The following is a 13,535-nucleotide window of genomic DNA, read 5'->3' as shown; positions in this document are numbered from 1 at the left end:
GCTTTTGCTCGAAGCCTGCCAGCCTTTTCATGCAATAAGCCCAGAGATGTAGCCGAACTCTAAAACAGTCACACAGGACGACACACGTGACTTAACGCCACAAAAAAGCCTGTGAGGTCTTTGTGCACCGTGAAGCAAGAGCTTGAAATGCCTGTTCTTAAAATGTGTATGAGAGGGAGGAAGAACACGGATGGGAAGAAAACACTGACGTTGGTGGAAATTGGGGGAGAGCCTGTATTTCCTGCAGTGCATAGTGGTTGTCAGCGTGTCCCAGCGTGGGCAGCAGCAGGCCCCAAGCAGTTACGGTGGGAACCGGCTTCGGTTTGCAGTTGCACAACCTGGAGGCATTCGCACTCCTTTAACGAGTGTCGAATGCTCTATCTGTCCTTTTTCATGATCGAGAATAGTATAAAATACTCCTGCATGGTAGTGAAGTTGATTTTGAAAAAAAAAAAAGAAAACAGTGCAAGTTTTTATTTGTAAATGTTTGCTATCCCTTGTGGTCTACAAAGAAATGAAAGCTTTGCTTGCCGCTGCTGTGTCCTCTTAGGAGGACATCTCTTATCCTCAGTTCCACCCTTCCCTCCCCCTTGCCACTTCCATTACAGTGGAGCCTTGGTCTGCTTGCTCTGCAGTGACGTGTCCTTTAATATCTCCCATTAGTTTTCAGTAGTTACCTTTGCCTGCATGTCAGCCTTCAGTTTAATGGCCTTTTTTGTGTGTTCATTTTGTTTTGTTTCCCATCGTGGTTTTATTTCTTTTGTTTTTTTTCCCTGTTTTCTTTTTTTAAAACCGTGGTGGTGTTTGCCCTTCATAATCCCCAATGTTTGCACATGACAAGATGTTGCCATCCCAACATTACCTCCCACTTCACTGACCAGTGCCACTAATGACCATCTAGCACCAGCCACAACGGGACCGTTGCCTTCAGCGCCGCGGGATGTTGTGGCCACCCTCGTCTCCACGCGCTTCATCCGGCTGACGTGGCGGACACCTGCATCAGACTCTCAAGGAGACAACCTTACCTACTCAATCTTCTACACCAAGGAAGGTATAAACAGGTAATGAGCTATACCTAGAAAATGTGTGTCCTCCTTCACAGACTCTTTTCCTGATGGATTTGCATAGGAGGGCTGTAAAACTTTAGCCTTTAGTGCACCAAATCATAAGGGCTGCAGAGCCTGAGGGGCGGCTGTGTTTCCTTCCCTCCTGCCACCCCCTTCCCGCAAATGATGAGTGGAAATCAATTCTTAGTTTCTCCTTTCGCTTATATTAATCACTTATGTGCCTGATTCATAGAAAATATTCTTTAAGAGCAGGCTTAAATAGCTTGCTCTAAAAACCTCCTTGCAGGCACTATGTGTGCGGCGTTCTGATGGCCTGCAAACTGTTGCTGCCTGCTTTCAGCAGACTGCTTAGGAACCAAGAGCGTTTAGAGGATTAAGAGCTCTTCAGGAATCCTGACACCCATAAATGCCATTTACCATGGGCACGAAAACTGCTGCCAGGTGACGCACGTGCTGCTGGGGATGGAGCAGTGCCCTCCTGCTCACACACCACTGAAACGTGACAGGGGCTGGACCTATCTGAAGGGGCACTGGCCTCTCCTGCCTCCCCAAACCCAGCTGGTTTTTGAAAGAGGCAGAAGCCGACATGGTAAATCACAGGTGAAGATAGAATGTAGTTTTGCTTTGGCCCTCTCATAGTGTCTGCTTCCTTATTTCTAGACTCCTACGAGGAAAGCTGGCAAAAGCCTGATGAGCAGGAGGCATCCACTGAATTTCTCTGATGACTCTTAGTAATACCCAGGCTAAAGCGATTCCTGTGCAATCAATAAACTACCTACCCTTGCACTGAAGAGGCTAAAATTCCCTCTTCTTGTCTGGCTTCTTGGGTTAGCTTGCAGGAAAGGGGGTGTCTGTGTGCATGGGGGCTTGGTTTTCAGTTGCTCTTTAGTCTGTAAACAAATTCTTTTAAGGAAAGGTCACAGAAACACAGGTGACTGATTATGTAGAGATGAAATAAATATTTTTTTACTTAAAATTTCAAGGCACAGGAGCAGTAAATAATCGTGTAAGAAAAGAGACAAATGATTAATCAGTCTATTATGTCTAGCTTTTGGACATTAAATGGTGCTTTTCGGCTAGTTGCTTGGTCTTGAGGAATAGTTATTATAGTTAAAGATACCATATATAACCAAGCAATCAGAAGTCCAAAAATTTCAAAGTGGAGTTTGAATATGCAACTATCCTTTCTTTCCTGGCGTTATAAAACACTACCTGAATGGTACTCTGGAAGCCTTGAATAAAACATGATCATATATATTTGCTGTGGCCATAAGTGCACATGTATCATCTCCTCATACTGCAGCATTTTTGCCTACATGTCTCACCTCTGTTGCCATCATTACTGGATCCTTTTAGTAACCAAAGTGGTGTTTCTTCTTTACCTGCATTTGGGCAATGATCAAACTAGTAAATCAAAACTTGATTTACTTACTTACCTTTTAACTGGGCTTTTAGAAAAATGAAGGAAGAAGACAACTTGGGCAACGCAGAGTGGCTTAGCTGGGTGTTCCTATATCCGTTAATACATCCCAAAAGGCCTTGCACAGCCATTTTTATATTGGGAATTGCATTCTCGTCTCCCTGGCACACAAGGTGGGCAGCTGGCCAGGTTTTGGTCCCAGCAGCGACTTGGTCCCCTACCCCCTTACATTCATTATAGTTGTATTTGTTTGGGGAAGGAGATGCACACAGAAACATGGCAAGTGCTCCTTTGCTTTGCACTTAGAACTTGTTAAATATTAGAGACACCCTTTTAGTGACTGGGAAACATCCCGTGGGTTTTCTGTCATATTCTAGAAGAATTTAAGAAATCTGATAGCAAATAGCATAGGTACACAGTATAGATCAGATTGCCATATTGGTACCTTCATCCATTTGTTCTATATTCCAAATTTGAGACAGCTCCACTGAGAAGTGTCTGAAAGTGTTAGTTCTGTCAACCTTGGGAGGACCATGCAGGCCTGAGGGCTTCAAAGAGCTTCAAGTCTTTTAAGACAAAAAAAAAAAAAAGAGGAGCGAAATAGCTAAGAGAACTGGTATGAGATGGTAAATGATGTCCACATCTGGAGTATTGTGTCCAGTTCTGGGCCCCATAGTACAAGAGGGATGTGGAGCTGCTGGGGAGAGTCCAGCCACAAGGATGATCAGGGGCCTGGAACATCTGCCCTATGAGGAGAGGCTGAGGGAGCTGGGCCTGTTCAGCCTGGAGAAGAGAAGTGAACTGAGAACTGAGAACTGAGCAGTGTCTAGAAGTACCTCAAGGGAGGCAGTGAGGAGGATGGGGCCGGCCTCTCTTCAGTGGTGGCCACCAACAGAACTAGAGGTAATGGCCAGAAACTGAAGCATCAAAAGTTCCACAGGAACTTAAGGAAAAAATTCTTGACAGTGAGGGTGACAGAGCACTGGAACAGGCTGCCCAGAGAGGTTGTGGAGTCTCCTTCTCTGGAGATCTTCAAAACCCGCTTGGACACAGTCCTGTGCCACGTGCTCTAGGTGACCCTGCGTGTGCAGGGGGTTGGACTAGATCACCTCTAGAGGTCCCTTCCAACCTTAAGCATTCTATGTGCATGACCTATTCAAGCAATGTTAAAGCCACAGGTCAGCATGATGTGCCTCACACAGAAAATCGTGTTCAGTGCTGTCAGTCCTGCTCCCAACGCGCCGGACTGGATGCGCAGCAGCCCAAGCGGGAGCTGCCCGGCTGACACCAATGCGCTTTGCTCTGCGGTCCTTCCTTCCCCAGAGGTTTCTTGCCTATGAGTATGAGTTAAAAGTGCCGGTTTCCAGGTGAACACTTGTCTCTGTTTTCAAGCTCCGTATCCCAGAAGCACCTGATAGCTCTTGGAAGCCTTATCAGTAGTTACAGAGCTTTTTAATTGGGGTTTAAGCTGGAAGGTGCGAGAAGAGCCATAACATTGTGGCGGGGGCAGAGCTCTTCACATGGAGCATCTGACACTACCCGCTGCACCTACCCAGCCTGCCGGGCTCCCCGCGCTGCTCGCAGCTCCCTAGAAAGAGCATAAACACGAGGTTTATGTGGCACTTAATTAGATTAATCTCAATGTATCTTTAAGGTACTGTTGGGATGGAAGGCAGAGCTCCCAGTTATTACTGAAAATTGCCCCGCTTTGACGCTTCTATGCAGCTTTTGATGAATGTTGTCTTTCCATTAAAATAATTCAGGGTTTTATTTGTAATTTTAATTAACGACCTCATATTGCTATGTTTTTCTCCCCTAGATGAAATCAGTGAGTGCCTTTACGCTCACGGTATAAAATATTTTGCATGTCAATGAGAGATGGATGTTGTTCCACAGCTGTGGATCAGCTGGCTCTTGCTCTGCGTTTTCAGAAACCCGTTATTAGAGCTGCGATGCATCTTAAAGGAAACCGGCCAGCCAAAAACACAGCTCCAAATAAACGGATTGAACTGGCGATAACTGGAAAAGATGGTGTCGGGAACTACCTGATCTTTTTCCCCTGGAAGCCAGTTGTGTTCTGTAGTGAGCATGATGCTTCTGCAGCGGGTCTTTTGCATCTCTGTCAGCATCTTTTCTATATAATATATATATCAGAAGAAGATAAATCTTTGAAGATATTCAGGACCTATATATAAAGATATATATGTTATATATAATTCAGAATAGGAGTGTTGTGCATTCAAAGGGGAAAGTTGAAACAGTTGAAACAAATTAAGTTACTTATAGGGTGCCGTTTTAGCTCAACTTCCACAATGGGACCTGTTCTGGAGAAGTGTTTTAAACGGATTTCTAGTCACAGGTAACATATTGCCTCCCTCTGGGTGTGAATTTGCCGTAACGTAGGAACGAGCACAGTTCCTGCAGTGTTTTAAAGCCAGTGCATTGACAAGGGAGATGGTGGATGGCAGTTCCCCCATGCAGCCCTGTGCCCCATTCCCGTGCCAAAATCAGGGTGTTGCACGTAAAGCCTGGAGGTAGTTAATTAATGTCTTAATCTTCATCCCAGTGTTGAGCGCAGTAAGGAACGCTCAGGGGCCCTGAAGCACAGCTGAAGACTGGGCTTTCGCTTTCGAAAAGGGGAATCATAAAGCAGCTTCTTTGAAAACTGTACAAAAGGGAGCCCCGCAGTATTAACAAAAAATGCTTTAAGTTGAGCCGGACAGCGTATACAGTTCTGAAATGTTTCTTTCTTGTGGCTTCGGGGTAGCGGGGTAAGCTGTCTCTGTGAGTTATTGTATGTGTGGCAAGAAGAGCAGAGGAACTGCTTCCATCTTTAGTGTGTATTTTTTCAAAGCAAAGTTGCAAGACCAGAAACAAAAATCATTTGCAAACCGAGCAGTTTTGGCAGGTTATCAATACTCTATAATTGGCGGGGTGCAATTAAGCACATCATTAACACATTAGATCCATTCAAACAGGGTACACATTAGATTTGTTCCAAAATCAACTACTCTTTTATCCCCCTCCTCCAAGTCCTCTTACTAATCAAGGGTTGTTTCCATGCCCAAACCTTTTGGTTTCCTAAAGGGAACGAGTGGAAAACACAAGTCGTCCTGGAGAGACGCAGGTGACCATCCAAAACCTGATGCCCGAAACAGTTTATGTCTTCAGGGTGGTGGCTCAAAACAGGCACGGCCCTGGGGAGAGCTCGGTCCCTCTGAAGGTGGCCACTCAGCCTGAGGGTAAGTGATGCTGCTAATTCTTGTCTTTGTGATACGTTTTGTGATAGATTTTCTTTTTTTTTTTCCCCCCGCCATTGGTGTCCTTTTTTTTCCACAGTAAGTTGATGCTCTTCACCAGTAGCCCCCTTGTAGACGTCACTAGCAGGCTTATTTAGCTATTATTTTAGAATAAAATCCAAAAACTAAAAATAAAACACCGCCAAGCTTAAACTTAGCTTTAACAAGATGCACTCTTCATGTTCTGTTAGGATCACTGAGGTGCAGACAAAAGTCTGCCCCGGGGAGTCGCTGTCCCCTTTTGGAAATTCGGGGCCACCTTTTCCCCCCGCATGCATCCATGTGTAGTGCTGACGTGCGAACGCTGGCCGCAGGGTATTTAGGCACCCACAAGTCGTGGTTAGGCTGGGTGACCCGCGTGCTTTTGTGCTTGCGTTTCAGTTCAGCTTCCTGGGCCAGCTCCCAACATCCGTGCCTACGCCGGCTCCCCCACCTCGGTCACCGTCACATGGGAAACGCCGCTCTCTGGCAACGGAGAGATCCAGAACTATAAGCTCTACTACATGGAGAAGGGCCAGGACAGCGAGCAGGTACCGAACTCAGCTCTTTCCCTGTGGTGTGCAGTGCCATTACCAGCATTTCCGTTTTGATAGTGTTTAAAATTTCTGGAAGGAGTTGACCAAGCAGTCATTTTTCTGACATACAGAAATACTGAATATTAAAAGTCCGGTTGCCACTTGAGAAATAATCATAACTTTGCGATAATTTACCCCAGGCTCTTAATTTTGCACCCAGCTTTGCATGAATATTATCAGAGCTTTTAAGCAAAAAAGCTGAGGCAAGCTTTTTGCTTCTCTCAAATAATTTTGTTAGCATTGACATCCCTTTTTGAAACGGGAACCGTGTTGTGTTCCTCAGAATATTCCTTGGAGTTCTGCATGCCATTATGGAAGATAGAGTATCAGTTTTGGCTAGTAGACCACTTTGCCCGATCCCTTTTCATTTACAGACCTTTAAATCACAGAAGTAGAACTTCTATTTTGCAAGTCCAGAGCTATTCACTTTAAAAGTCCTGGCTGTGTATAAGGAGTTTATGTGCACATTCTACAAAACAGCCTTGGTTCTGGTTCTTGAGCATTACTGTCCTGAGGATCTGAAACGTTTACGAGAGTTGCAGACCCGATTCTGACCTTGACTTGTGCATATGTTTATTTATGAGCAGGATGTTGATGTAGGAGGCCTCTCCTATACCATTAATGGCTTAAAGAAGTATACAGAGTATAGTTTCCGAGTGGTCGCTTACAATAAACATGGTCCCGGAGTCTCTACCCAAGACGTTGTTGTCCGAACACTGTCAGACGGTAAGCTGCTCCATTTCCACATATATATACACATATATTTTTTTCAGGAATCGTGGTTATTTCCTTTATGTGGATTGTTAATCAGAAAGCCTTTTAAATTTTTTGTTCAGCGTTGCTCTGTTTCATTAATAACATGGTTGTTGCCTATGTCTGTGCATGCTGGAAGCTCCCCTTGAGGCTTTCTGAAGTGAATGAAGGAAAATTACCATACCTGCAAAAATATGTGTTCTAATAATGAAACAGCAGTGCTCTTTATTTCAACGTTTGTAGTGTATTTCCTGGGTTATCATCTCTACATATATGCAGAACAGACAAACAAAAAACAAACAGAAACAAAAATACATTGAACCCAACTAGTCCACGTTATTTTTTATTTTCTATAATAATTTTACATATGAGCAGACTTTTGTCTTTGGAATATTTTTATTTTAATTGAGTGCAGTTGTATGGCAAAAGTGTATTTTAATTTGGACTCCAGCACAGATATTATTAAAACAATTCTATATATTACTGAAAGCAGGAAGTCGTAACAGCATTTTCCATATGGCAAATATAACAGGGTAATGTGAGCACATATGGATATATGAACAATTGTAGAATGATCAGAGGTAACATTAATTTCCATTTTTAATACGAAGGTTGAAATGTAGATAAGAACAGTCTGAGCAAAAACAAGTGTGGCCTGCAGGTCTCTCTCCATGAGTGCCCAGGGCAGGCGCAACCAGAAGCAGGATGCTTTTAGCCTAGAGGTGGAGGGTCACAAAATGCTATCCAAGATGCAAGTGTGCGATTCCTGGTATGGGACTGGCTTTCTTGGCTCTTCCTAGTCCTGGGGGTGACATCTGTCTCGCTGCTCCGTGGCCATCACCTGCTCAGAGGTTTCTGTGTAACTTACCTTGAGTTTCACCGGTCCCCGTACCATCCAAGCAGGAGATCCCGGAGCTCTCCCTGCAGTTCCTCGCAGTCACGTCTCGTCCCTCCCATCCCGACGCGTGCGGAGCGCCCACTTTTCATTGCATCGGTGTTGGGAAGGATCGTCTCCTGGCACATCTGCTCCTGGCCGCTCTTCCCTTCGTTTCAATGGTTACTTATTTAGGCAAGAACTTCCGTCCCACAGTTGCTTAGGAGCTTGGAAGAACTCCTAAAACAGTGATATTGTGTCTTTGCACATCATGTCATATTTGTCTACATCTCTATAAATGCCGTGATTTTTTACAGCCTCAGTTTATTTGTCCAGCAGAGATTTGTCCACGTGAAGTCCCCGCTGTTTTCTCCCACAGAGCTCCTTTTAAAAACGGGCATCCCGTTGGCCATCTCCCAGCGCTCGGCCCTCAGGACACCTTTCAGGAGCGGTTGCCCCCCTGCTCGCGCGTTGCAGATGCTTCGTTCCCTTAGGGCTCTGCGTGAGCAGCAGCTAATCCTGGCGACGTGCTGATCTCCACTTGGTCTGCCTCTTCCATAATCCCTTCTTTAGACATTTCTGTTTGAGAGCTCCCGTAAATCCCTCGGAAGGGATGTCATGGAAGCCTCTTCCCTTCTTTCCAGTCAGCTCAAATGCAAGGAGGTTGGTTTGGATATCCTTATCTTTCTCTTTTCTGCCCTACCCTGATCATCTGCCAGCTCAACCGAGTCTCTGGATGGCTTCCTGCTTCTTTGTGAAGAAGAATTTGTTCCAAGTTTGGGTGTCATTTGCAAGTTGTTCACTAAGTTCTTCTTGGCCTGAGTTGCGCTGCTACATTTAACCTATAGGAATTTATTCTCTGCCTGTGAGAAGCCTTTTGCTCTCTGAAGGCATCATGTTGCTTGTAGCAGTTTCACACCCCAGTTGCACTGTTCTGCTTCTACAATTTCTGAGATCTTTTTGGATGACCATCCGTGTTTTCCTAATTGCAGTGCCTGTAAGCAATCTCCATGTTTCCCGCAAGGATTTTGTTCCTAGCTGCTGCCCTCAGCTTCTTAACAAGCCTCCTTGTCTTTACACAGGTTTTTGCTCTTAATCTACCTATAACATGGTGGTTTGTTGTGGAAGAGCTCTTCACATATAACATTTTCTTAACAGCTCTTATGTGCTGCTCATTGCCAAGGATTGCTTCTCTTTCTGTGGTCATCTTGATCTTCAGTAAGCGTTTATCACGATTAGAAGTGTCATCTCTGCGTCGGTCCTGGTGAAGGCCATCACTGCCCCGTCCTTACGGTCTCTCTGAACTGGGTGTCATGAGGGATGGCTGTGTTTGGGGGGTCATTCACTGCTGCAGAGCTGCAACAAAAGTGTCCCAGGTCTCAGGTTCTGTCTTACCTTGAACCTTTCTAATGCTAGTGTAGCGTCACAACCAAGCGGCTGCAGCTGCAGCAGAATTCACAGAGAGGAGGGGTTTGAAAGCAGGAACTGTCAGGATACAAAAACCACGGCTAGAATTTTAAATGCAGATTCGCAGAATCGAGCATCTAAATTCAGATCTTGATTTTGATAAGTAAAGAGCCTGATCTCTCTAGAGTTAATTGGAAATGGGATGTTTAGTATCCTTATAGAACAGGCCTTTTTTTTTTTAATGCGGGTATCTGTGATAAGTAAGTTTGTTCATTACCTGAATAAAGCACAAATTCATTTCTTTTGCTGAAAACAGACAAACCTCCTAAGCTGGATGATCACTGTATGTCACAAAGTACTCCTGGTAGAGCTTTGTATTTACTTCGTACGGTGTCTTAAACCTGCATGATTTGTACTTTCCTAGTGGAATGATATCAGAGAGCAGTTGTATATGGAAATACAGTGTTTGACATGGTACATGGAAAATTTTGAGTTGTAATTCCTTGAATGTTTCCAGTCCCCAGTGCTGCACCGCAGAACCTCACCCTGGAGGTGCGCAACTCCAAGGTAAGACGCGGCGACGTGGCCATTGCCCATGGCTGAGTGAAGGGATGGTGGGTCTTGGATCAGCCTGGATTGCGAGCGGCTCCAGGTCTTTTTTCTGCCTTGCTGTTTCCAGTTATCCATGTGTGAGTTACCCAACGGGAGAGCATCTGAATGGGGGACTGAACCACAAAACCTCCCGTGGGTTGTGCGTAGGGGAACGCAGGGAAGGCAGCGCCCATGCAGCCCCGGTCCGTGTGGTGGCGGGTTAGGAAAGCAAGCACAGAATCAGGCACAAAAGCCTGGAGCGCCGCAGCAGGACTGGGTCGCTGTTGCTGAACTGCTCTTTGCGGCGCGGGTGCGTACGCGTGCGTGCTGACAGCGGCCTGAGAAAATGGCATGTTCAGTCATTACGACTGTAGTGGTTATGATTGGAGGTACAAAAAAGCTTTTCCAAACCTTTCCTTTTACTAATTGTAATCAAAGAAAAAGACAAAACAAACAAAGAAGTCAAAAACTCTTCACAAACTATAGCTCAGATAACGTTTGTACTCCTTAAGGAGGTATCCGTACGTAAACTTAAGGTAAAACAATGGAAATGAAATAAGAAGCCAAGAGGTTGGTGGTGAAATGAAATCAGAAGGTCTCATGGGATCAAAGTGCTTTGAGATGGACTTCCACTGGCTTGTGTATGGTCTGCTGTTTTGCTTTTTTTTTTTTTCTCTCACTTTTTACATCCGAATGCCATGTTCTCTATATGCAGGCTTTCCTGTCTTGCTTTCATGACACTAGCGCTCACTAGCACTCACTGGTTAGCACTAGAAGGGTGTCGCTGGCTGTGTGGGAAGCCAGGACTCAGCAGTGAGCTCCTCTCTCCCGCAGAGCATCTTGCTGCAGTGGCAGCCTCCGCCTCCAGGAACCCACAGCGGACAAATCACCGGCTACAAAATCCGCTACCGCAAAGTGTCGCGGAAGAGCGACGTGACGGAGAGCATTGGCGGGACGCAGCTTTCGCAGCTCATCGAAGGTCAGCTAATATTTGCAAGCGTTTATCAAAATACCTCTGTTTTAGTTGCTTTCTGTGACCTCAGACTCAGAGACATGCTTATCTAGGGTACTTATTTTGGAAGAAGAAGTGAAAACATTTAAAATGAGTGGCGCTCTGTTCTTGATGGCTGGCCAGTCTAGCTGTCTGCACTAAACTGAAGTCTGGTGATCTGTTTGCTAGCCCAGATTGTGCCATTGATTTGCCAAGTGAATTGGAGAAGTGCTTTTAAACCTTTGCTACATAAAGGCATCGGGGCATGAGGAGGAGCTGGCCCCGAACTCCCCCTCTTTGCCCAAAGTCTGGAAGCAGGAGTAGGGTGAAGCATAATAAAGAAACCAGTGTGACTGGATGACTTTTGCCAGAAAAATAGCCTTTTAAAGAAGTTGTGTGTATCCCATTTTTGAGTGCATTTTTATGTTGCTTTAGTTATTGCTTGTGTGCTCTTGCATAGCAACAACTAACTCTATACACGTTCTGGTCACTTGTTGTCAATCCAATAAACCTGTGCTTGGTTGCAGGTGTGAGTGGTTCTGAAATTAAAACTAATTAATAGCCTGAAAAGTAAAGTCTGGTTGCCGAGGCCACAAACGATACCTTGTGGTGTCCTCTGGTGACCTCGCTGGTGGCTCTGCCTCGTGTCACAGCCCCAGGCGTCTCGGTCCCGGCTTAGCCCTGCACCGCAATTAGCGTCGGCTTCCTTGGGAGCCATGCGGCTGTGCAGGGCTCTGCTGAGGTTTGCGCTGCAGAGATGTCAGCACCAGGTTATATCTCAGTGGGAATAAGTATTTTGTGGAAGAGCTGGGATTCCTGGGTCCCTGCGCTGATATCTCGGCTCCCGTGCTAGGTCTGGAGCGCGGCACGGAGTACAGCTTCCGCGTGGCCGCGCTGACCGTGAACGGCACCGGGCCGCCCACGGACTGGGTATCAGCAGAAACCTTCGAGAGCGACCTCGACGGTAAGACCGTACGCGACGAGGCTCCCGCTAAGCCAACAGCAGGGCTATAAAATACGCCCTCCTCTTTTGCTTTGCAGTGCTGGGAGTTTTTTGTCTGTTTCTGGGAAGAAATGCCCAATTATGAGTGGGCATATCTGTGACTCAGTATTTATATAGTAATATATAAGATTTGTGTAATAATAATAGCTCAATTTTCATGTTACAATAAAAATCACATCCTCTTGATCATGTGGGTACTTGCACACTACAGAATTCTTCCTACAAGCAGGACTGTTTCCTTTGAGGGAAGTGAACTCGTGGTTATGTGCGATGTAGCACCCAGCGTGTAACCACTGCGTAACCACCTCAGAGAGCTGAGGCTGGCGATGCGATACCCAAAGACACCATGCAGTGATAAACTCGACATAGCTCTGTTGTCCACAGCATGGGCTTGCGGAGTCACGAGTCTGTGTGTGATCCGTGTTGAACATCGGGGAGATGCCATGGAAGGAAACCATGGAAAGTGCAGCTGATGTCCATAGATTCTTGCAATTCTACCACTACATTTCATTAGTACCACACTTTGTTAAAAGACTTTCTGTACTTGCTTCTGTTTTCCTTCTAAAGGAAAGAGTAAAGAGACAAGAGGGCTTTTGACTAATGGTCATTGGTCTTTTGCCACTTAAGATCATATTTTCAGTGCTAGTAGAGCAGTGTAGACCATACCTTCTTCCAACGATAGATAAACCTTCTCCAGAACCATAGGTTCCTGATACATGTTATACAGAACCTTGTTAACATCCTGGTTTTCCAATGTAGAGGTTAGCAATAATAATAGAAAATGTGAAAAAAATGACTTTCTGTAGTGGTCAAATGGCAGCCTGACTCTTACCGAATGGGACTTCTCCCAGAATCTGTCTAAATGCAATTGGAAAATGAGAAAGTAAAGTGCCATTTTTGAAAGTATAGCCGTGTTATGTTGTGGTAGGTCCCTTTGGATCTGCCCAGATGTGTATGGTGGTTCTGAATGGACCGTACCTGTTTCAGAAATCCATTTGGTGGGTTTTGTTGCGCTCAAGTTACCTTACTTTTTTACCCTTGAAACTCATCACTTTCTTTATCAGAAACGCGGGTTCCTGAAGTTCCAAGTTCCCTGCATGTCCGCCCGCTTGTCACCAGTATCGTGGTGAGCTGGACACCACCTGAAAACCAGAACATTGTGGTGAGAGGATATGCCATCGGGTACGGCATCGGCAGCCCCCACGCGCAGACCATCAAGGTGGACTACAAGCAGAGATATTACACCATCGAGAACCTGGGTAAGGCCGAGGAGTTGGCATCAGCGCCGCCGTTTTGTGTCTCATTTACAGTGCTGCTTTCTAGTTATGGAGTCGTGAATAAATACAACTACAGTTGCCTCTTTTAGGAGGATCTTTTACATTGTAAAGATGGGAAGATACTGAGACTCCAAATGGTGAAATTTAAATTAAACTCACTTTTCTGTTGATAAAGGAACAGGTAGGGAAATGAAGGGAAAAAAATGGAGGAAAAAAAAAAGAACAAAACTAAATTCACTGATCTTGAAGGTTAATGCATTAATGCATTTTGATTTGAG

At 45.3% G+C, this 13,535-nt stretch overlaps 1 protein-coding gene across 1 annotated transcript in view; it reads left to right on the top strand.

The window, feature by feature from the left end:
- The window catches only part of NEO1 (neogenin 1), a 130,639-nt gene that overhangs the window by 90,478 nt on the left and 26,626 nt on the right, over positions 1–13,535 (top strand). The window contains exons 8-15 of the mRNA XM_088538191.1: positions 902–1,061; positions 5,575–5,729; positions 6,168–6,316; positions 6,949–7,087; positions 9,913–9,962; positions 10,821–10,965; positions 11,831–11,941; positions 13,045–13,239. Of these exons, the coding sequence (XP_088394317.1) occupies positions 902–1,061; positions 5,575–5,729; positions 6,168–6,316; positions 6,949–7,087; positions 9,913–9,962; positions 10,821–10,965; positions 11,831–11,941; positions 13,045–13,239 (1,104 nt within the window). The remainder of the gene's footprint in view (positions 1–901; positions 1,062–5,574; positions 5,730–6,167; positions 6,317–6,948; positions 7,088–9,912; positions 9,963–10,820; positions 10,966–11,830; positions 11,942–13,044; positions 13,240–13,535) is intronic.

This window comes from Tinamus guttatus, unplaced genomic scaffold, assembly GCF_059628265.1.
Source record: "Tinamus guttatus ecotype Peru unplaced genomic scaffold, ASM5962826v1 Tinamus_guttatus_pri_ptg000942l, whole genome shotgun sequence".
NCBI classification, from domain to species: domain Eukaryota; kingdom Metazoa; phylum Chordata; class Aves; order Tinamiformes; family Tinamidae; genus Tinamus; species Tinamus guttatus.
The sequence above is the reverse complement of the archived record's forward strand: the minus strand, read 5'-3'. Positions and strand labels throughout refer to the sequence as shown.